General features: G+C 44.0%; 2 protein-coding genes, 1 long non-coding RNA gene and 2 other non-coding genes across 11 annotated transcripts in view; 2 read left to right on the forward strand and 3 right to left on the reverse strand.

Moving 5' to 3' along the window:
* Nucleotides 1–472: 472 nt before the first annotated feature.
* On the reverse strand, nucleotides 473–4,421 carry RPL39 (ribosomal protein L39). The gene is made up of 3 exons (XM_059911866.1): nucleotides 4,157–4,421; nucleotides 2,835–2,938; nucleotides 473–672 (listed from the first exon to the last, which is right to left on the reverse strand). Exons 1-3 carry the CDS (start codon nucleotides 4,157–4,159, stop codon nucleotides 624–626), a joined length of 156 nt encoding a protein of 51 aa, XP_059767849.1. The 5' UTR covers nucleotides 4,160–4,421; the 3' UTR covers nucleotides 473–623.
* On the reverse strand, nucleotides 1,748–1,880 carry LOC132358047 (small nucleolar RNA SNORA69). The gene has a single exon (XR_009500404.1). It is a non-coding gene; the product is annotated as a small nucleolar RNA SNORA69 (small nucleolar RNA).
* Nucleotides 4,220–10,428, forward strand: LOC132357967 (uncharacterized). 3 transcript variants are annotated; one of them, XR_009500369.1, is made up of 4 exons: nucleotides 4,220–4,383; nucleotides 5,016–5,066; nucleotides 8,616–8,671; nucleotides 9,640–10,428. It is a non-coding gene; the product is annotated as an uncharacterized LOC132357967 (long non-coding RNA). The 3 variants fall into 3 exon arrangements; XR_009500370.1 differs by lacking the exon at nucleotides 9,640–10,428 and adding an exon at nucleotides 9,040–9,631; XR_009500368.1 differs by having other exon boundaries at nucleotides 4,222–4,383; nucleotides 9,659–10,424.
* On the forward strand, nucleotides 6,303–6,409 carry LOC132358079 (U6 spliceosomal RNA). Its single transcript, XR_009500432.1, has one exon. It is a non-coding gene; the product is annotated as a U6 spliceosomal RNA (small nuclear RNA).
* Nucleotides 10,429–14,676: 4,248 nt separating the features above from the next.
* Nucleotides 14,677–20,687, reverse strand: part of UPF3B (UPF3B regulator of nonsense mediated mRNA decay) — a 42,561-nt gene continuing 36,550 nt past the window's right edge. For all 5 annotated transcript variants that reach the window (XM_059911863.1, XM_059911862.1, XM_059911861.1 and 2 more), the window contains 3 exons: nucleotides 18,971–19,131; nucleotides 18,341–18,635; nucleotides 14,677–15,681 (listed from right to left, as the gene is read on the reverse strand). In XM_059911863.1, coding sequence (XP_059767846.1) covers nucleotides 15,532–15,681; nucleotides 18,341–18,635; nucleotides 18,971–19,131 — 606 coding nt within the window. In that variant the 3' untranslated portion in view covers nucleotides 14,677–15,531. The remainder of the gene's footprint in view (nucleotides 15,682–18,340; nucleotides 18,636–18,970; nucleotides 19,132–20,687) is intronic.

The following is a 20,687-nucleotide window of genomic DNA, read 5'->3' on the forward strand; positions in this document are numbered from 1 at the left end:
AGTTCACAGGCCATACGAAAACAGTCAGCAGACCAGTTTGCCAATCCCTGGTTCACGTGATTCCTACTCTTTGAGGACTGGCACCATAGAATAGTATATGAATGATTTTTATGGGACTGCCCTGGCAGTCCAGTGGTTAAGGCTGCACGAGTTCGATCCTTGGTCAGGGAACTAAGACCCTGCCTGCGTCGTGGTACGCCGCCCCCCCCAAAAGCCTTTTAAGAAGGTGCTACCCTCAGGTATGAGGATGACACATACACGCACTTCCCGAAACAGTAGGTATAAGAGCTGCTAGTTACAGGGAGCTATTAAACAACAAAATCTAACAAACCACTTCCTTACTTTTACTAGCCATACTTCTAAGTACCTGGTAACTAGAGAACATTTCTATCATTGAACAGTCCTGTGTTACATCTGATAGGAGGGGTATTTATTCAGTACATCATCACAAACCAGAATAATACAGTAACAGTTCCAACAAAAGGTTCACGTTTATTACTGAGCTACACAGTGAGCAGTGGTGAGGAAAGATCAAGAAAAGAGGAGAGAGCATCAAACACAGGCAGCTGTCCCAGACACTAGTGATGTTCTGATTATGTGTGCCACTTCATATGTGAGGCTCCTTATAGACCCAGCTTGGTTCTTCTCCAATGTCTTCTCTTAGAGTTGTACCTACACAGAAGGAAATCACAAATTACAAAGGCAGTCTGACTCCAATTTAGCTGCTCTTATTGACCACAAACTTTGCCTTAAAGTACCATAAAAATCTTTGAAAGAAAAAGGGTTCCACTTTCCCTACCTTTAACAAGTTTGGAGCTCTTTTTGGAGAGTAAAAAACGATTTGCTAGATGTGTTAAAGAACTAGTCAAAGCAATTTTTTACCTCTCAAAATGATTCCAGGCTAAGGAAAACACACACTGGTTCCTTATAGGGACTAAGTAGTGGAGAAGCTCTCTCCTCTCCCCAAGTGTACACTCATTCACTTTTTTTAATTAATTACTTATTTATTTATTTTTAAATTATTTATTTATTATTTATTTATTATTTTTTTTATTTTTGGCTGTGTTGGGTCTTCGTTTCTGTGTGAGGGCTTTCTCTAGTTGCGGCAAGTGGGGGCCACTCTTCATCGCGGTGCGCGGGCCTCTATCGCGGCCTCTCTTGTTGCGGAGCACAGGCTCCAGACGCGCAGGCTAAGTAGTTGTGGCTCACGGGCCCAGTTGCTCCGCGGCATGTGGGATCCTCCCAGACCAGGGCTCGAACCCGTGTCCCCTGCATTGGCAGGCAGATTCTCAACCACTGCGCCACCAGGGAAGCCCCTATAATTTATTTTTAATGCAGCCTATTTCTTTCTTTTTTTAAGAGTAATCTTTATTTCTTTATTTATTTTTATATTTTTATTTTTGGCTCTGTTGGGTCTTCATTTCTGTGCGAGGGCTTTCTCTAGTTGCGGCAAGCGGGGGCCACTCTTCATCGCGGTGCGCGGGCCTCTCACTATCGCGGCCTCTCTCGTTGCGGAGCACAGGCTCCAGACGCGCAGGCTCAGTAGTTGTGGCTCACGGGCCTAGTTGCTCCGCGGCATGTGGGATATTCCCAGACCAGGGCTCAAACCCGTGTCCCCTGCATTGGCAGGCAGATTCTCAACCACTGTGCCACCAGGGAAGCCCTTGCATAATTTTAATAATACATTAACACCTTCAGTCACTTCAATACCAGAGCCCAGTGATTTGCAGAGCTAAGGCTATCTCAGAAATGTTCATGTCGATCTGCCATGATTTTACCCCCATAAAAGGTAAAATCAAAAATGATCAACACAGATTTTCTTTCAGCAGGATTATGTCAGTACTTCCACGAAACGGAGCACTGTAATTGCAACCTGCTTTCAATACATTTTAAAAGTTAGACAACACACACACACACACACACACACACACAAAAAGCCAGACCACAGAGCAAGAGACCAGCATCTGATAATTGCAGGTACCCTCTATTGAGCTAGGCACTGAGCTTTATATACATTTCTTTCATTCCTCACAACTATAAAGGCAGGTCCTACCATCATTGGATGAGGACACTATAAACCAAAGGTTGCAATCAATTGGCCTATAAAGCTACAGTGGGTGGCGATTTTCACGTCTAACTGGCTAAATGAATTAAGGAAATGGGCCTTCAATTTTAGCCCTGACAATTCACATCTTAATCTTGGTCTTCACATCAGCCAACTAATCCCACTTCTACTTGCCATACAACCAAATCAGACTTCTATACTAGCTTCACGATCTTGCACTCCTGAGCTTCAGTCTTAATCTTGGCAGGGACCCACTTGCTAGGCTCACCCTACAGTGTCAGCTTAAAAATGCTTTGAAAATATTTTGGCTGAAAGGCATGCAGGAGACCTGAGTTTTAGATATAGCTTTGCCTGGAGTTAGCCTGGACGACCTTGGAGGTCCTTTGTAGCAATTCTAGTAATGTCTTTCTCCTAAAACCATCACTTCAATTACTTCTGCAGTGGAAAGCAATCTTCCAATCTTTAGAGAAGATAAACACTATGATCTTCCCCACTGGGATGTGTAATGAGACAGCCTTCCATCTTATGTTCTGGCTCAGACTGAAGACAACAAGGAAATTAACAAATATTGGAGGAGTGTCTGCCCCTAAGCCCAGCTGTGGGCTGACTGCGTCCAGAAACCCAGAAGCACATTAAAAAAAAAACAAAAGAATTTCAGAATGGTGGCTCAGGACGAATTAAATTGCATAGAACTTTCAATTGTGCATTTATGCCCCCAAAGTAATCCTAAGTTCAACAAAACACAAGGGTGGGGAGTGTTTGCCTTTACCTGATTTTATTACCAGTTTTCATTCGAATCCACTGGGGAATGGGACGATTCTGCTTTTGTTTCTTGGCCAGGAATCGTTTGATCCTGAAAGTCTTGTGAGAAGACTGGGAAGGAAATGCAATCAATTTAACAGCAATATCAGAGCTTGCTCCAATGATTCAGTCAGGAACTCCCTAAATCCAACAAATAGTCGAATGCTTAACATATACCAAGAACAACCCTCTCGATGCTAAACCCATCACTGCCCTTTGCTTTGTTCCTCACTTCTCCGGAGGCAGATACCATAATTCCCACTGTTCAAAGAAAAATCAGTAGTCAGGAAGGTAGGTAACCTGCCCCAAAGCAGAGTATTAATGTGCAGATTTGGCTGGGATTCAAACCCAGGTTCTCTCTGCTCCAAGGCTAGGGCGTGTTCCAGTCTTCCCTGCTGTCAGCCCAGGACTGAGAGGGCTATAGTCAGAGATGGCGGGGACTAAAGCACGTGGTTTTCAGGAACAATCCCTTGCAAGTCAGTGAGTCTCAGCGCACTATTTTGTACACCAGGGTACTGGGACTTCCCTGGTGGTCGAGTGGTTAGGATCCCACGCTTCCACTGCTGGGGGCCCCGGTTCGATCCCTGGTCGGGAATCCAACAAGCCGCACGGAGCGGCAAAAAAAAAAAAAAAGATTTACACGAAGTCCCTGACTTGCGGTAAATCTGTTCTAGCCCACTGAGCATTTTGGTATTAATTCTAACTCTATTTAAAACGTCACTTTCCCAAGGATGACTTTCCCAGTTTCCCGTCACATTCAGAGCACATCACCCCTTGATCCAGGCGTTTCTACGAGGTGACGTTCAAGTACCTGAACAAAAGGCTAAAAAGTCCTGTAATCTCATAACGTGGAAGGATCCTGGCCCCCAAGTAAAAACAGTCTTCGAAAACCAGCAGCCTAAATTCCCTTTTCGATGCCAGGAACATCCCGCGTGTCGCAGGCAGCCCGAAGTCAGGCCACGATTTCTGGGGTACCCCCTCGACTTCTCTTCTTGCCCCCGAAACAGAGTTCGCTCCGGGAAAAACGGGAATCCCTGCCCGCCTGAGCAGTGGCCTGGAGCAGAGAGCGCCCCTTCGGACCTCGCGGGCCCGGCGCAGCCCGCCCCTCCCCAGGTGCTCGCTCGCTTCCCGCCAGGCCCTCGGACTAGAGCCGTGGCCCAACTCCATCTCCTCTGGGAAAGGCCTTAAAAAGGGTCCCGCACATCGACACAGCCCACGGCACCGGCGAACTCGCGGAGACCTCAGGTCTCGGAAAGCCACCCCAGAGCTGATGGTAACGGATGGACTTACCATGACGAGGAGCAAATCCAACCGCACATAGGATGGCGGACAAGAGAAAAAGAGGAGGAATCGAGCGGAAGGACGTGTTTAGAAGGCGCCGCCGGGGGCGGGGCTTGGGGAGGACACGCCGTGCGCCAACCAACGCCCCCTGACGGCCGCTCTCTGCACACGCTCCCGTGAGGCCGTGGGAAACTGCGCTCGTTCGCGCGAAATGGAATTCCCTTTGCTTCAGTTCCGTAAGTGGGTTTTTCAGGAGCCCGTTAGTGTGCCAGGGGCACCCTGTGTCATGGGTGAGACAGACAGTCCGTAATAAATGCCAAGGCAGAAACCCTTCCGAAGGCGGGAGGAGCGGAGTGGGCGAGGCTATCTCCAGCGAGGGCGGGGGAGATGTTATGTTCCGGCGCAAGGGACTTCGGTCCTGCGTTTGGGAGGGAGCGCGCCTAGGGGCGGGGGCTGGGAACGCCCCGCCGGAGTGGGCTGGGGGTTGGCCCCCGGCTCTTTCTCGGCGGTTGTTTCCACTAGGCTGGGCCGTGCGAGATGGGAAGGTACAGTGGTGTTGGCCATGGGGCTTTAGACTAGGCAAGAGGCTGCCAATCAAGGGTTTTTTTTTTCCCTTCCAGTTTTATTGAGATATAATTGACATACAGCACTGTATAACCAATCAAGGTTTTACACAACGCAGAGTACTAAGGATCACGGCCCCAGTCAAGGTTTTAAACTGAGAAAGTTCTGGACAGAACATTTCCTTGGCTGCTAGGAAGCTCAGACTGACTTTGTAACCCACCTTTGGCAAAATGTACAGGAATTAATGGCACACGTTTTGGATGTTAATGTTCCCCGTTTTCATCTTTTTCTTCTCCCCATTTAGAAACAAAGATCTCTACAGTCACTTCAAGCATTTTTGCACCAATAGATTAAGGTAAGGGTTTTTAACCTGGGGTCCACAAGGGTCAATGTATAGAATTCACAGGGTACATGAACGTGGATGGAAAAAAAAAATCACAACTTCGTTTTCATCAAACTCTGAAACGTAGTGCTTTCTTTATTTACAAATGTAGGCAACAAACTACAGTGACATTAGCAGTACCTGTGACTTGATCACCAATAGAAATCAAAGATGGTTTCATATCACACTGCAGTTGATGCAGATGTCTCGAAATATCGTTTATGTACTCATCACTTCTTTGAAATTACAGTAGACCCACAAGAACTCTGTTAATCCTGTATGTTGCTATAGTACACATTTCTTTTAGAAAATATTTTGATAGCTGTATTGCAGTGTGATTGGTTTTCTTTATCATCCTGTGTACTTTGTTTTATGCATTTAAAAACATTCTGAGAAGGACTTCCCTGGTGGCGCAGTGATTAAGAATCTGCCTGCCGATGCAAGGGACACGGGTTCGAGCCCTGGTCCGGAAAGATCCCACATGCCGCGGAGCAACTAAGACCGTGTGCCATAACTACTGAGCCTGCGCTCTAGAGCCCACAAGCCACAACTACTGAAGCCCACGCGCCTAGAGCCCGTGCTCTGTAACAAGACAAGCCACCGCAATGAGAAGCCTGCGCACCGCAACGAAGAGTAGCCCCCGCTCGCCGCAACTAGAGGAAGCCTGCATGCAGCAACGAAGACCCAATGCAGCCAAAAATAAATAAAATTTATTTTAAAAAAAAACGATTCTGAGGGACTTCCCTGGCGATCCAGTGGTTAAGAATTGCCTTCCAATGCAGGGAACGCGGGCTCGATCCCTGGTTGGGGAACTAAGATCCCACATGCTCCGGGGCAACTAAGCCTGCGTATCGCAACTACTGAGCATGTGAGCCACAACTAGAGAGCCACATGCCAAAACAAAGGATCCCGCATGTCACAACAAAGATCCCACATGCCGCAACTAAGACCCGACGTAGCCAAAAATAAAATAAATAAATAATTTTTTAAAAATTCTGAAAATAAGTCCAGAAACTTTCTCAGACTGCCAAATGGTTCCATGGCACAAAAATGGTTTCGAATCCCTGGACTGGGATAGTGACAGATGGTAGAACAAACAAACTAGGTAGGAGGCTTTGGAAATAGTCTAAACAAGAAGTGATGGTGGCACAAAGTAAGGTAGTCACCATGACGTTGAATAAGAAGAAACAAGATCAAGAGGTGATTGTGGTGCTCCCTTCGGCAGCACATATACTAAAATTGGAATGATACAGAGAAGATTAGCATGGCCCCAGCACAAGGATGACACACAAATTCGTGAAGCATTCCATATTTTTTTGAATGTTCTTAATAAATGGTTACATATGTGGAAAAAAAATAAGGTGATTGTGACATAAAGTTAGCAGGTCTTAGTCCCAGGTCTCTGCCTTGGGCAACTGGATGCTGGTGCCTTAGATCTAGAGAGGGAATACAGAAACCATAGGAAGCTTGAGCCCAATTTAGTAATTACCAGGGTTTTGTTTGTTTGCTTTTTGGCCACGCCACGTGGCTTTCAGGATCTTAGTTCCCCGACCAGGGATCAAACCCGTGCCACCTGCAGTGGAAGCACGGAGTCCTAACCACTGGACCGCCAGGGAATTCCTGAATAATTACCGGTTTTTAACAGCAACAGTTTAGTTACTTTAATCCCACCCAGTTTTTAGATTCAGATCCTCATCGAAATTTACATTTAATTCAAGTGAGACCTCGGGCTTCTTACCTTGGATTTTTATTATTTATTTAAGAGCCAGTATTTTCTTTTTGGTGACCAGAAGGAGCAACAAATTAGCCTTTAGTAGATGAATTACCATCGTCATTATCATCATCATCATAGCTACCATTTCCTCAGGTTTAGAGTGTGACTGACACTGTGCTAAGAGCTTATATAAATCATCCTTTTAATTCTTACAGCTTTATAGGACACTTGTTGTTCTTTCCTTCTACACTGCATGGCACCCCTTCTGAGTTTCTTTTGCTGATTCTTCCTTATCTCACTTTTTAACATTGGAGAGCCCTGAGGTTCAGATTTGGACCTCTTCTCTTTTCTATATACACTCCCTTCCTTGGTGACTTCATCCAATATCATGGCTTTAAATGTTTTCTTGGACTTCCCTGGCAGTCCAATGGTTAAGACTCGGCACTTCCACTGAAGGGGGCACGGGTTTGATCCCTGATCAGGGAACTAAGATCCCGCATGCCACACAGCACGGCCAAAAAAAAAAAAAGTTTAAATACTCTCTTGGTTGACAACACCCAAATGTATGTCTCCAGCCTGGATGTCTCCTTGAACTCCTACTACCTTCAACGTCCCCACCTGGATGTCTAATAGATGTCTTTAAACTTAATGTGTCCCAAACAGAACTCCTGATATTTTCACCGTCAACTGGCTCACTCAAAAGTCCTTCCCATCTCAGCAATGTCACCTCCATTCTTCCTGTTGCTTAGGCCAAAATTTATTTTCCACCCTTCTCTCTCTTTTTTAAAAAATACTTCCTCATTTAAAAAAAATTTTTTTTTAAAATTTATTTTATTTATTTATTTATTTTTGGCTGTGGTGGGTCTTAGTTGCTGCGCACGGACTTTCTCTAGTTGCGGAGAGCGGGGGCTACTCTTCATTGCGGTGCGCGGGCTTCTCATTGCAGTGGCTTCTCTCATTCTGGAGCACGGGCTCTAGGCGCGCGGGCTTCAGTAGTTGTGGCATGTGGGCTCAGTAGTTGTGGCTCACGGGCTCTAGAACACAGGCTCAGTAGTTGTGGCACATGAGCTTAGTTGCTCCGCGGCATGTGAGATCTTCCCAGACCAGGGCTCGAACCTGTGTCCCCCGCATTGGCAGGCAGATTCTTAACCACTGCGCCACCAGGGAAGCCGTCCACTCTTCTCTTTTCTCTCACATCCCATATCCAATTTGTCAGCAAATCTGGTCAGTTTGACTTTGAAATTTATGCAGTACCTCAGAATGTGACTTTATTTGGAGGTAGGGTCTTTACAGAGGTAATCAAGTTAAAATGAGGCTGGCTAGGGACTTCCCTGGTGGTCCAGTGGCTAAAACTCCGCACTCCCAATGCAGGGGGTCTGGGTTCGATCCCCGGTCAGGGAACTAGATCCCACATGCCGCAACTAAGAGTTCAGTACCTCAAACAGACAAAACAGAAGAACAGGCCCCTCAGGGCAGTTGACAGCTTCACTGTTTGGCCTGGACACTTCTTGTTTGAGGAACCCCTGAAGCACTTCTGACCAGCCAAGAGGGTTCCTCAGAGTAGAGCTTCAAAATGACTGCTGAAGGCAAATGGGAGCCGTTGAAAGCTTTTGAAGGGCAAGCAGCACTTATGTGGTTATTTTAGAAAGATCGCTTGGGCAGCTATGCCGAGAGCAGATGGAAGCGGAGGTAAGAGTGGAAACAAGGAGCCCACGGGGGCCACTGCTGCAGTCCCAGCACAAAGATGCGATTTTTTTGTTGCAGCTACTTCCCAGTCCCTCCCAGTCTCTCCCTTTCATTCCTTGCAGATTTAGCTCCTGGCTCACTGCCGCTCTCTCCAGCACTGCTCCTGTCATGATTCCTGGTGAGTTCAGTATCCACTTGCGGCCCCTTGGCTTCCTCTCCTCCGGTGACCCCGTCCTTCGCTGCACCGCAGCCACTTGCTCCCTTGCCAGCCCTTCGACCTCGGCACGATCCCGCTCTCTGCTGTCCTTGCAGCTGACTTTCCCTAGGACCCCAGCACTGACGACGATGCTCCCACCCCACCGGGACCACCCATCCATTGAACCTATACCCTTTCCCTGTTCCTTCCGCTGCCCCTCCGTGTCTCCCCTTCCCTCCTTATTTAGCTTAAATTGTATCAGCCACTCACTCGTCCACACCCTGCCCTTTCTTGTACTTGCCTGGAGAGACCGTAACCCTAGTAAATCCAGTCCTCCACCTGCTCGACAGCCTGTGCCTCTGACAGCTGAATGAGCCTGGAGGAGACCGACTGACCTCACTCCGGGTTCACGACCACTGACTTCAAGTGGGCCCTGAAGGCTGCCCCACAGTTCTACATTTCTCCGGTGCAGCCACCCTCCCATTCTCCTGGAGCAGTGCTCCTCAAGCTTTAATGTGCACATGAATCACCTGGGGATCTTGGTCGACTACAGATTCTGACAACTTCCCAGGTGACCTGCATGCTGCTGGCCTGTGATTAGCAAGGGCCTAGGCCAGGGGCTGGCAAACATTTTCTGATAGCAAATATTTTAGGCTTTGCAGGCGACATATGATGTTTATTACAACTATTCAACTCTGCTGCTGTAGCTAGATAGTACATAAACTAGTGGGTGTGACCAGGTTCCGATAAAATTTTAGTTACGGAGACTAAAATTTGAATTTCGTAGAATTCTTTTGTATCACAAAATATTATTCTTTTGATTTTTTCCATCATTTACAAATATAAAAGCCATTCTTAGCAGGCTGTACACAAATAGGCAGTGGCCAGGCTTGGTCCACTTTTGGCCTAAATGACAGTTTTAACCCTTCTTCCTCCGTTCTCACTCTCAGTGATGCCCTTGCTTCCTAGCCACCGAGGAAACTTCAGCAATGGCAGGAGAACTTCCATAACTCACCTACCGCATCCCAGCTACCAGCACTGTACTCGAATCCTCTGCCTTCGTCCTGTTCCTTCAATGGATCCTAACCCCTGTCACCTATTCAGAAACCTGCCTCTGGCAGTTCCTCCCTTTTTGTCCCTGCTTTTCCCTGGATTGTTCCCATCAACACACAAATAAATACGCAGTCGTTTCTCCCATCTTAAAAACCTGATCTTTACCCCGACTCCCTTTCCAACTACTGCTGTTTTCCTTCCTTTACAACAAAACTGAAAGATTTGTCTATATTTACTATTTCCAATTACTCTCCTCATTCTTTTTTTTTTGTTTTTGAGCTATGATTCACATACCATAAACGTCACCATTTTAAAGTGTACCATTCAGTGGGTTTTAGTATGTTCACAAGGTTGTACAACCACCACCAGTATCTAATCCAGAACACTTTCATTACCCCCAAAAGACACCTGTGCCCGTTAGCAGTCACTCTCCATTCCCCTTCTCCCCCCAGCCTTAGGCAACCACTAACCTACTTTCTGTTTCTATGGGTTTGAATATTCTGGACGTTTCATATAAATGGAATCATACATTATGTGGCCATTTGTGTCTGGCTTCTTTCACAATTTTTCAGGGTTCCTTCAGGTGGCATGTGTCAGTAATTCTTTCCTTTTTATGGCTGAATAATATTCCACTGTGTGGACATAATCATTTTGTTTATCCATTTATCAGTTGATGGACACTAGGGTTGCTTCTGTGTTTTGGGCTATAATGAATAATGCTATAAACAGTGGTGTGCAATTATGTTTCAGTACCTGTTTTCAATTATTTTGGATATATACCTAGGAGTGGAATTGCTGGGTCATATGGTAACTCTGTTTAATCTTTTGAGTAACTGCTGGGGTATTTTCCACAATGGCTACACCATTTTACATTTCCTCCAACACTGCGTGAGAGTTCACATTTTTCTCGCTAATGCTTATTATTTTCCATTAAAAAAAATTACAGCCATCCTAGTGGGTACCCATCCTTTCGGGAGCCCACTCCAATCAGGTTTTCACCTAGCACTCAAGCTGAAACTGTACTTAAGATCATCAGTGACCTCTGTGTTGCTAAATCCTAAGTTAATTTCTCGGATCAGATCTGACCTATCAACATTTGTCTTAGTTGACCTTTTCTTAGAATACTTTCTTCACTTGGCTTCCAGGACAGCACACTTGGTTTTCTTCCTATCCTTCTGCCTGCTCCTTCAGAATCTCTTTTTTCTGGTTCTTCTTTATCTCATTTCCTCCTCAACTCTTTATTCAAAAGTCATCTTCTTCCCTGGTAGGTCCAGTGGCTAAGACTCCATGCTCCCAATGCAGGGGGCCCGGGTTTGATCCCTGGTCAGGCAACTAGATCCCACATGCATGCCGCAACTAAGAGTTCACATGCCACAACTAAAGATCCCGCATGCCGCAACGAAGATCCTGCACGCAGCAACTAAGATCCGATGCAGCCAAATAAATAAATATTTTTAAAAAAGTCATCTTTTCATTGAAGCCTTTCAACCCCTATCCATGAACATCACACTCCTTTCCCGATTTATTTTTTCTCCTAAGCACCTGTCACTTTCTAACAATACGTATTTTGCTTGATTTATTTACTTTCTCTCTCCACTTTAATGTAAGTACCATGAAGGCAGGAATTTTGTCTGTTTCGTTCACTGATGTAATTCCAGAATCTAGAACATGAATGGTACACGGTGTGTGCTCAAAAAATGGCAAATGAATAAATGACTGCATGAATGATGGCAGCTTGAACTAGGGCAATGAAGGCCTGGAGAGGAGGGAGATGAATGGCACAGGATGATTGAGTGGCCTTCGGGAGTGAGGATGGAGTCAGACATGATCCTCAGTGCTGAGTGAGTAGGTGGTTCACATCCTCTGTGAAGCAGGAGGATGGGAGGAACGTTGAGTTCAATTTGGGGCCAGGGATACTTGGGGTCATTGGGTGATGTCCGGTAGGGAGCTGCATCTGAGATCAAGGGATTGGTCAGGGCTGGAGATATGGAGGATAGCCTTAAAGTCTGGAAATATAGATAATACATCATGCATTACAGTAGCAATGAACAATCATGTATTTAACCATGCCTCCGTAGTATAAGCTTAATAAATATTTGGTGGATGAATAAATGAGCTCTGTGAGATTTCTAAGGATGGCCAATCCTATGTATTGTCGGTACATACTTTCTAAGAATTCACCAAATGTCAGCCTGTCTTTGCTACCTTGCCTTCCTTAATAAGGATATAAATGGTCATAATAAATTTTTGTCATGTAGAGGACAGTCCCAGAGACAGTAAAGAAAATTCTGGGCCACCCCCATAAAAACATGTAACATATAGAGCCTCTATATACCAACAAAAGGCCACAAAACTCCTCTAATCTTTCTCCTATGGAATTAGTTTAGATAAGGTCTGTGAATACCATAGGCAGTTAGATCTTAATTTATAATCAGTTAAATTACTGCCTCAGGACTACCTTGTATATGCCTGCTGGGCAAGGGGGTGTGGTTCCTGATTTTGAAGGCATGAAAGCCTCATGAATGCCCAAGCCACTCCCTTTTCACTGCCCTGGAGGTAGCTATTCCCACTGCCCTCACTCCTTGAATTCCTCCTGCCTACTTCCCTTAGCATCGCTTCTCTCCACCAGAGCAGCAAACTCTCCAGGGCTGTCAGCATCTGGAGGGTGGGGACCTTGTTCACAACTGTGGCTTTAGTGCCAACACATAGGAGGTGCTTGATGAATGTTCAGATATCCAGTGTCTGAGCTGTCTCCATCCTGTCTTTATTTCCAAAGAAATCAAACCTGTGTCCGAAGAAGGCAAAAATGGAATCAACTGCTTAGCAGGAGGGAGGGCCCTCCTGCAGTCTCAGCAGTTTGTCTGGTTTAGGGATTTTCTTCAGCAACACCTGGCAGCTTAGGGGCAGGAGACTCCCACCCCAGGCCGTCACCACAGCCCCTCTCACATGGTGCATTGTGCCCTGGTTATTTCTGGTCGTCTCTTGACACCACTGGCCCATGGTTCCTCAAGGACAAGGACTTGAGCCCTTGAACCCCAGGGCCTCCGCACAGTCCGTGACTAGTAAATGTTAAGTGAATACATAAGTGAATGGAAGAAATTTAAGAGGGGGTGGGGAGGGGCTTCCCTGGTGGCGCAGTGGTTAAGAATCCGCCTGCCAATGCAGGAGACACGGGTTCGAGCCCTGGTCCGGGAAGATCCCACATGCCGCGGAGCAACTAAGCCCGTGCGCTACAACTACTGAGCCTGCGCTCTAGAGCCCGCGTGCCTAGAGCCTGTGCTCTGCAATAAGGGAAGCCCCCACTTGCCACAACTAGAGAAGGCCCACATGCAGCAACGAAGATCCAATGCAGCCAAAAATTAATTAATTAATTAAAAGAAAAAAAAAGAGGGGGTGGGGAAGTGTGGTTTAACGAGTTGGACTGGGCAGCAAGTAGAACAAGAGAGGGAGGTACTGACATGAAAACAGCTGTGAGAGGGCTGGCAACGGGCCCCAGGCTGGGTACAGAGGCAAGTGATGCCAACTCATGACTGATGGTTCTGGGGTGATGCTTCTCCTAAGCTGCCAAGAGGTTCCCTTTTCACCTGCCTTCTCAGGAAACCTACACTAGTGGTTATCACTTCCCCTGGGTATTCATCCTTTCTCAGTTCTTTCCTTTTGGCTTCTAAACGTGCTTTAGTATTTCTCATATTAAAAAAAATCCTTCCCCAATACCCTTTATCATCGCCATTTTTTCACTGCCAAACTTCTCTGAAAAGTTGTCTATGCTGTTTCCATTCTCAGCCCAGTCTGGCTTTCATTCCTTATCATTCCAGGTCATCAATGATTTGTAAGTCACTGAATCCCATGGCCTTTTTTAAAAAAAATATTTTTTGGCTGTGCCACATGGCAGGTGGGATCTTAGTTGACAGATCAGGGATCGAACCCTTACCCCCTGCAGTGGAAGTGTGGAGTCTTAACCACTGGACCGCCAGGGAAGTCCCCCCATGGCCTTTTTTCAGGCATCACACTTGACCTTCCAGCAGCATCCAACCCTGATGGCCACACCCCTTCTTCATTCTTATCCTTGGGTTAGGTAATATAATACCAGTGTTCTGGTTTTTCACCTGCTCTCTGGCTACTCCTTTTCTGTCTTTATAGATACATTTCCTTACTTGTATAGTATCCTTAGAGTTCTTTAAGGCTGGGCCTTAGGTCTGTTTCTGTTCTTTCTCTACTCTCTCCCCCTAAGTGATTAAATCCAGGCCCATGGCTTCAATGATCACCTAAAAATAGATGAATTCCAAACCTGTATCTCTAGCCCAAATCTCTTCTGTGAGCTCCAAGACCTGTATATCCAACTGCCCCCATCTCCACTTCCCACCTGCCACTCACCCCTCACTGTCACATGGTTTCTGCCTCACCAGTTCACGCGTGCCTCAATACTGCCAAATCCAGTGAACAGTGCACATTTCTTATCTTCCTTAATCTCTCTGTGGCATGGGACACTGCCAGCCATTCTCCTCCTTGAAAATACCCCTTCCCTTATGCCGGTACTCTCTCCCAGTTGAGGACCATTCTCTTTCAGTCACCTTCGATGGCTCTTCCTCTTTACCTGCCTCTTGGGCTACTGGTTTCTAAAAGCTGAGTAAACATAAAGCAGTGACTTATAAAGTAAAGGCAAACTGACATCACATTAGAGAAGCTGGCAGCATGGAAACGAAGCAGCAGCTCAAGGATGTTGTCCAGACATTTTGTTTCTTATGGAACAAGAGTGGTGAACCATGATTTGGTCTTCTTGGTGAGCAAAATATAGGCATAGTGCTAGTGAAGGTAGTAACAAATATCATTCATCCACTTTCAAAATTCCCAAAAGGTTAATTAAGTATCAAAAGTTTAATTTCTCAAAACTAACAGCTATTTTATAAAGTTAATAAACACACTTAGCTTCGTACTTGAGTGATGTTGATATTTATTGGCATCGACTGCAAAACAAGCTAAGAATAAAAGTTGCTATTTAACAGGAACAAATATTGGTGCAGTTTCCTTCCTGGAGACGGTAGGCACTCAGCTTATGAGACCTAAGATAAAACAAAGACTGGATTGTCAAGCACCAACTAAGGGTTAAACTTTAGTAATATAAAAATTGCTAAAGGCAAAAGGAGATGTTAAAAAAGTTTTTTTTATGCTAAGCTCACGTAAGCAAACAAAAAACTAAAACTAACCCTAAAACTTTAGGACATAGGATATAGACATGACATGACTATTTAAATTTTTGCAGAAGCGAAAATCTGTTATATCCTTCACTGTACTTGTATTGCAATTACATGCTTGTTGCTTCTACACTACACAAAGTCAACAGTTATCACCAACAATGACTATAACTAGATCTGAACAAGACTTCAAAGTGACTCTGCTCCACTGAAATTAAGAAAATTCAATCCAGGATTAACAAAACCTTTTGATTTTAGAGCCAGTTCCCGTATCTTCTTCTCGTGTCATACCTAATTAAGTCCTCTCTTGACATTTCCTGCCTGCAAATTGCAATGTATGTCCTCTCCCTCAGCTTTGTCGGACACTTTAAAATTAATTTGTAGGAACTGCATGAAAAATGAAATTGTACTTCCAATCGGAGCGTGCAAGCGGGGTCCTGCTTTGACGCAAGACACACTCCTCTGCAGTGTACCCCACCAGCACAGCGACCCCCTTTCTCTCTCTCTATTCCTTCGCCCTGAAGGCACTTCTGGATTGCTTAATTCGTGCTCTTTGGCTGCCTAGACAGTCAGGACACCTAAGGCCATTTGGACCTGTCACTCCTCGCTTCCTTCTTTTCTATGGCTAATACCACTTTCCTGCTTTTTTTCTATGGTTGAATCTCCAGACTTGGTGCTGTCATCATGGGGACAGAGTCGATTTCGGCTTCGAGCTCCTGGTTGGTAAAGCTGCATTGCTGGGCGATCCTAAAGTAAAATGAAATGTTAATGTTACAACATTGCTACTAAGCATTTACAGGGGATTTCAGAGTCTTAAGTTATATATTGATATATACCAAAAAGAACCCACACAAGACCAAAAATGTGAGGGCACAGTACGTGACAGTAAGTGTCGATGGTTAATTTGCTTCAAACTGCCCGCTTCCTTTCCCCTATCTACAAAGAAAGACAACCGTTTCACTTTTTAAGCAGCAGTTAAAAATAAGTATTATTTTATATGCCTAGAGTAAATTTTTGATAAGGCTACTGCCTAATTTTCTTAACCATCTCAAGATGAACTGAATTAGCTTGAATAGTTTTTCCTTAGAAACCATGGCCACTGGCTATCTCTCTTCCCCATCAGTAAATTGACTTTAAAATGCACCACCACCTGAGAAAATTTTAGGAGTAAAAACAACAATAATAAAGAATGCAAAGTCTTAAATGAAGACCTCCCTGAAGTTATGAGCTCAGACCCCTGTAACTTAGCACAAATATGACTGTCTGTTAATTCAGGTTTAACAAGGTAACCGCCTAGCTTGAGACTCCCTAGGTGGCACTTTAGATCTCAGGTTCCTAAATAATCCTCAATAAAGTCACCAGGTACCCCTCAGTTCAAGTAATGTGTTTGGTTATGACAATATGGCCTTGGAAAACTTAAATGTATAGGCCTTTTTTCAACTTCAATAAAACACGACATGAGCCTTCCTTGCCCTTTCTCTCTGACATATGAAAGTTAGCCTTAAAGCATTATTCCCAAGTGAATAATTCCAGCAAAATATTTCACTATTTTAACAAGATGAAACGTTAAAACAAATGAGACTGCTGCGTAGCACTTAAAGAAACAGATGATGGGGCGCCTACTGTGCAAAGATGGGACAATTTAACCATCAACAAGGACAATAACTGATAGTAACAAGTTGGAGTACACCAAATATTTCTAAATCCACAAGTTCTTAAAGACTAAACAGAACAAAGCTCATGGATAGCCCCTACAAGTTGCTGGGACACCAACTCATTACTCTGAATACTGTAAATAAAGGGAAAGGATCAAGTGTTTTTCTTGCCTTTCCCCCACCTTATGAAATAACGCATCTAAACAAAATTATTAGGAGAAAGGCTGATAAAAAATTTTATAATATTTGGATCAGGCTTACAATACGTGAACTAATTGATCAGTTGTTTTTCCAACTTTTTATCTTAAAAAATTTTAAATCTATAGAAATGTTGCCAAACTTGTACAACAAATACCTAATACCCTTCTCCTAGATTCACGATGGTTAACATTTTGTCACATGTGCCTTTTCCGACTCTAGTGTGTGCAGGCATACACGTATATAGACACATTATATTTTTGCAGAACCATTTGAGAGTAAGTGCAGACATCATGACCCTTCATTGCTAAATATTTCAGCTTGTGTATCTTAAGAGCAAGGACATCCTATCACATAACCATAATATGATTACTACTGATCAATCTTATCATCACAATAAAAGGACACCCAGACATTGTATGCTTCCTGATATGATGCAGTAGGAACTGCACAACACCACCTATCAAGTATTCTTGCCAACAATTGAGTCTGAATATATTCAGGCCTCTAGATGAGGGGCCACCTGTTTTTGTGAATAAAATTTGATTGGCACACAGCCAGGCTTATTCTTTTACATGTTGTCTATGCCTACTTTCCTACAAAGCTTACTGGTTGTGACAGAGACCACATGGCCCACAAAGCCTGAAATATTTACCATCTGGCCCTTGACAGAAAAAATTTGCTGACCCTGCTCTAGATATGACTACTGGTTTTCAAGGAAACATAGAAGGTAGAGGAACATGTTAAATGATACCACAGGGATGTAATTAGACAATCTGGACTGTTAGAAGCTCTGCAGGGCAAACTGGATTCTGCAACAAATAAATGGTAGGAAAACAAGAGGAGGAGGAATTGTTTAGATTAAAAGAGACTTAAGGGAACATTTCAAGCAAATACAATTTGTGGACCTTGTTTAGAGCCTATAAAAAAGATGTTAATGAGACAATTGGGAAAATCTGAACACTGAGTAGGTAGGATGCTAAGGAGTTATTGTCAGTTTTGGTTTTTTTTCTGGTGTGAAAATGCTACTAGGGTTATTTTGTTAAGAAAAAGAGTCTTCGGGACTTCCCTGGCAGTCCAGTGGTTAAAACTCCGCACTTCCACTGCAGGGGGTACGGGTTCGCTCTCTGGCTGGGGAACTAAGATCCTGCATGGTGCCTCGGGGCGTGGCCAAAAAAACAAAGTCTTTACTCTTAATATTGACGTATTTAAAGAAGAAATTATCTGTCTAGGATTTGCTTGAAAATAATCCAGTAGGAGTAAGATAGGCTAGAGTAGAAAGAAGATTGGCCATGAGGTGATAATTGCTGAAGCTGGGTGATGGGTACATCACATTATTCCTCTGTTCTCTCTACTTTTGTGTGTGTTTGAAATACATACACAATCTTATTAACAATAAGTTAATAAAAGGACCCCACCAAGACTGAAAAGGTGCAGATAGTTAAAGTTCCCCTAAAATTCTATAATGAACAACGAGCTAGCCCTTTCCTTTATACTTGCAGGAAAAGAAAAAAAAAAATCCTCATGAAAATAAGTTTAACGAAAAGCAGCACCTTGTTTCTTATGCGATCTCTCTTAACCACTTCCTCTTTCTTTTCAGTTTTTTCTGAGCTGCCTACTGGTTCTGTACTTTCAGGCTTCTTTCCTTTATCCCGAAGGGCTTCTTTCTCTTTTTTCATTTCTTCTTCCTTTCTTTTAAAAGCCTTCTCTTTCTCATAGCGCTCCTTCTGCCTGCGGCGCTCTTCCTCCTGCCGCTTCAGCCTCTCTCTTTCCCGCAGTATGCGCTCTTGGTCTCGTTCATAATCCCGCTCCCTCTCCCTGTATTCTCTGCCACTCTCATCTTCAGGTCTGCATGAAAAACAAATCTGAGAATGCACCCTCAAAGCTCTTCTAATCACAAATGCAGGAACATTCTGATCCTGACTTGGCCACTACAATGAGGTTGAACTTTTGGAGCAGAATTTTTAAAAAAATACTAGTATTTTGAAAAACAATTCAAAAAAACCCCCAAAGTCATTCACCCAGATTAAGATACTAAAATATATGAAACCTGTCCTCCTCATCCCCCTACACCTCATAAAACCAAGTATCTTGATTCAGGTACAAGTCCAGAAAGTAGCAGTAAAACTAGCACCTAGAAACATATCGAAAACAAATGTACCAAAGAGCCCTCGACTACCGACCTCTTAGGCTTTTCATCTTTAAATTCACCATCAGAACGTTTGGGCAATGGACAACTCTGCCCACTGGCTCTTTCATCACTCAGATTCTCTTTGTCCAATTTCTTGGCCTTTTCTCTTTTGTCCAATTCTTTTTCATCGCCTTTTTCTGGCTTCTTGAGCAGCTTTAAAGAGAACAAATTTAAGTTTATTTTGAAGGGTGGGACATTGTCTTCTGATTCTACCAAAGAAAATAATATACTAAATATTTTCAATTTAGGCTATAGAAGGCCCCCGTCTCTGCAGGTACTCGTAAACTTTCAGGTGAACAACTAGTGCACGAGAGCAGTAATTTGCTAAAAGGACGCTATTAATGTGAAAGTGTTATCCACTCAAATGAAGTGGTTTAATCACTTTGTGGCAATAGGATCAAGACTCCTTTGGCTTAAATGGGTCAACCTTTAAGTAGACCAACGTACACTTTCAAGTATGCCTTCTGTAGCCCAGAATGTTGGCATGCATGTTGGCATAACTTGATAGGAAAATATGGTATGAATTTAAAATGCTAAGCAGATCATTACTGTTGGACTATTTTTACATAGTAATTACAATGACAAATACCTTGGTCACCAAAGGAGAGATCCATTGCAGGAATAATTTTGCCTTGAGTCTGAGAGTAGTTACATACTTATGATGGTACAATCATATTATCATTAGAGATGAAAAGCAAAAATTATTTGGCATTTGATTTAAAAATCCAAATACCTCATACAGTGGAACTGTGAAGTTCCATCTCTACTGAATAGGAATTCTGCTCAATGTCCTATATATGACAGAATGCAATTCTAAAATAAAAGTGGTTTATAAAGTCCAAATTGCTAACAAAAATTTCTTTCTCATGCCACTGCTATAAATCTCTATAGAATACCCCCAAGTGTTGGATATTCAGAGAGATTTTTAGGCAAAATAGAAGAATTTCAAGTCTCAGAGTGAAGGCATCATAGAAAGTTTCATCTCAGGGTGAAGGCATCATAGAAAGTTTCATCTCAGGGTGAAGGCATCATACAAGCCACCAAGCAAAAGGCAAAGCACCACAAGACTTAAGCATGAAGTATTTCAGCACACAGACAACCACTGCAAATGGTGAGTCCAAACTGGACACTAAGAAGGCACCAGTGTAAAGTGAGGATACCATGTGCAGGTTTCATTGGAAGTGTTCTTATTTCTCTAATGAACATTTTTGTTAGAAGCCAAGATGTTCATTACTCTAATAAGAACATTAACGGATATCTCTAGCATGGCTGGCTCTACCTTCTGCCTTGCTGACAGTTAGAAATAGCAAGTCAAGTCACTTGTGGCATGGCGGACAGAGAAGTCGCTAGAAGGAATTAAGATGGGAACCTCCCCACACTGCCGCCAAGCCCCTTATCACCAATAATGAGTCCTGGAGAGCCTAGGGGAACCCTAGCCACATGAACGGCTGAATTTTGAGGAGGTAAAAGGAGACCCTGCCATCATCTCTGTGAGATTTTCTCTGACTTTCTCTGAAGTACTATGTACGAGTACTTCCCCAGGAAGTTCGCTGAAGGAAGGGCTGCCAAGCCATGCCCTCAGAAGGGAAGTAGCAAGGCTGGGATCTTTCTATAGGTTTTCCTCTTCCTACATGCAATATATTAATCAGAATCTGCTGCTCACAGATTCCCAGGTAGATGCAAGAAGGTAACATGGGGAATCCTGTGAG

The sequence above is a fragment of the Balaenoptera ricei genome, chromosome X, assembly GCF_028023285.1.
Source record: "Balaenoptera ricei isolate mBalRic1 chromosome X, mBalRic1.hap2, whole genome shotgun sequence".
NCBI lineage: Eukaryota > Metazoa > Chordata > Mammalia > Artiodactyla > Balaenopteridae > Balaenoptera > Balaenoptera ricei.

Bases quoted from the DNA above. Each gene is read 5' to 3' on its own strand.
- RPL39 (XM_059911866.1), bottom strand. The intron at 673-2,834 runs GTAAAGGCAAAC...CCTTCTGTGTAG, and splicing joins AAAACTGGTAATAAAATCAG to GTACAACTCTAAGAGAAGAC.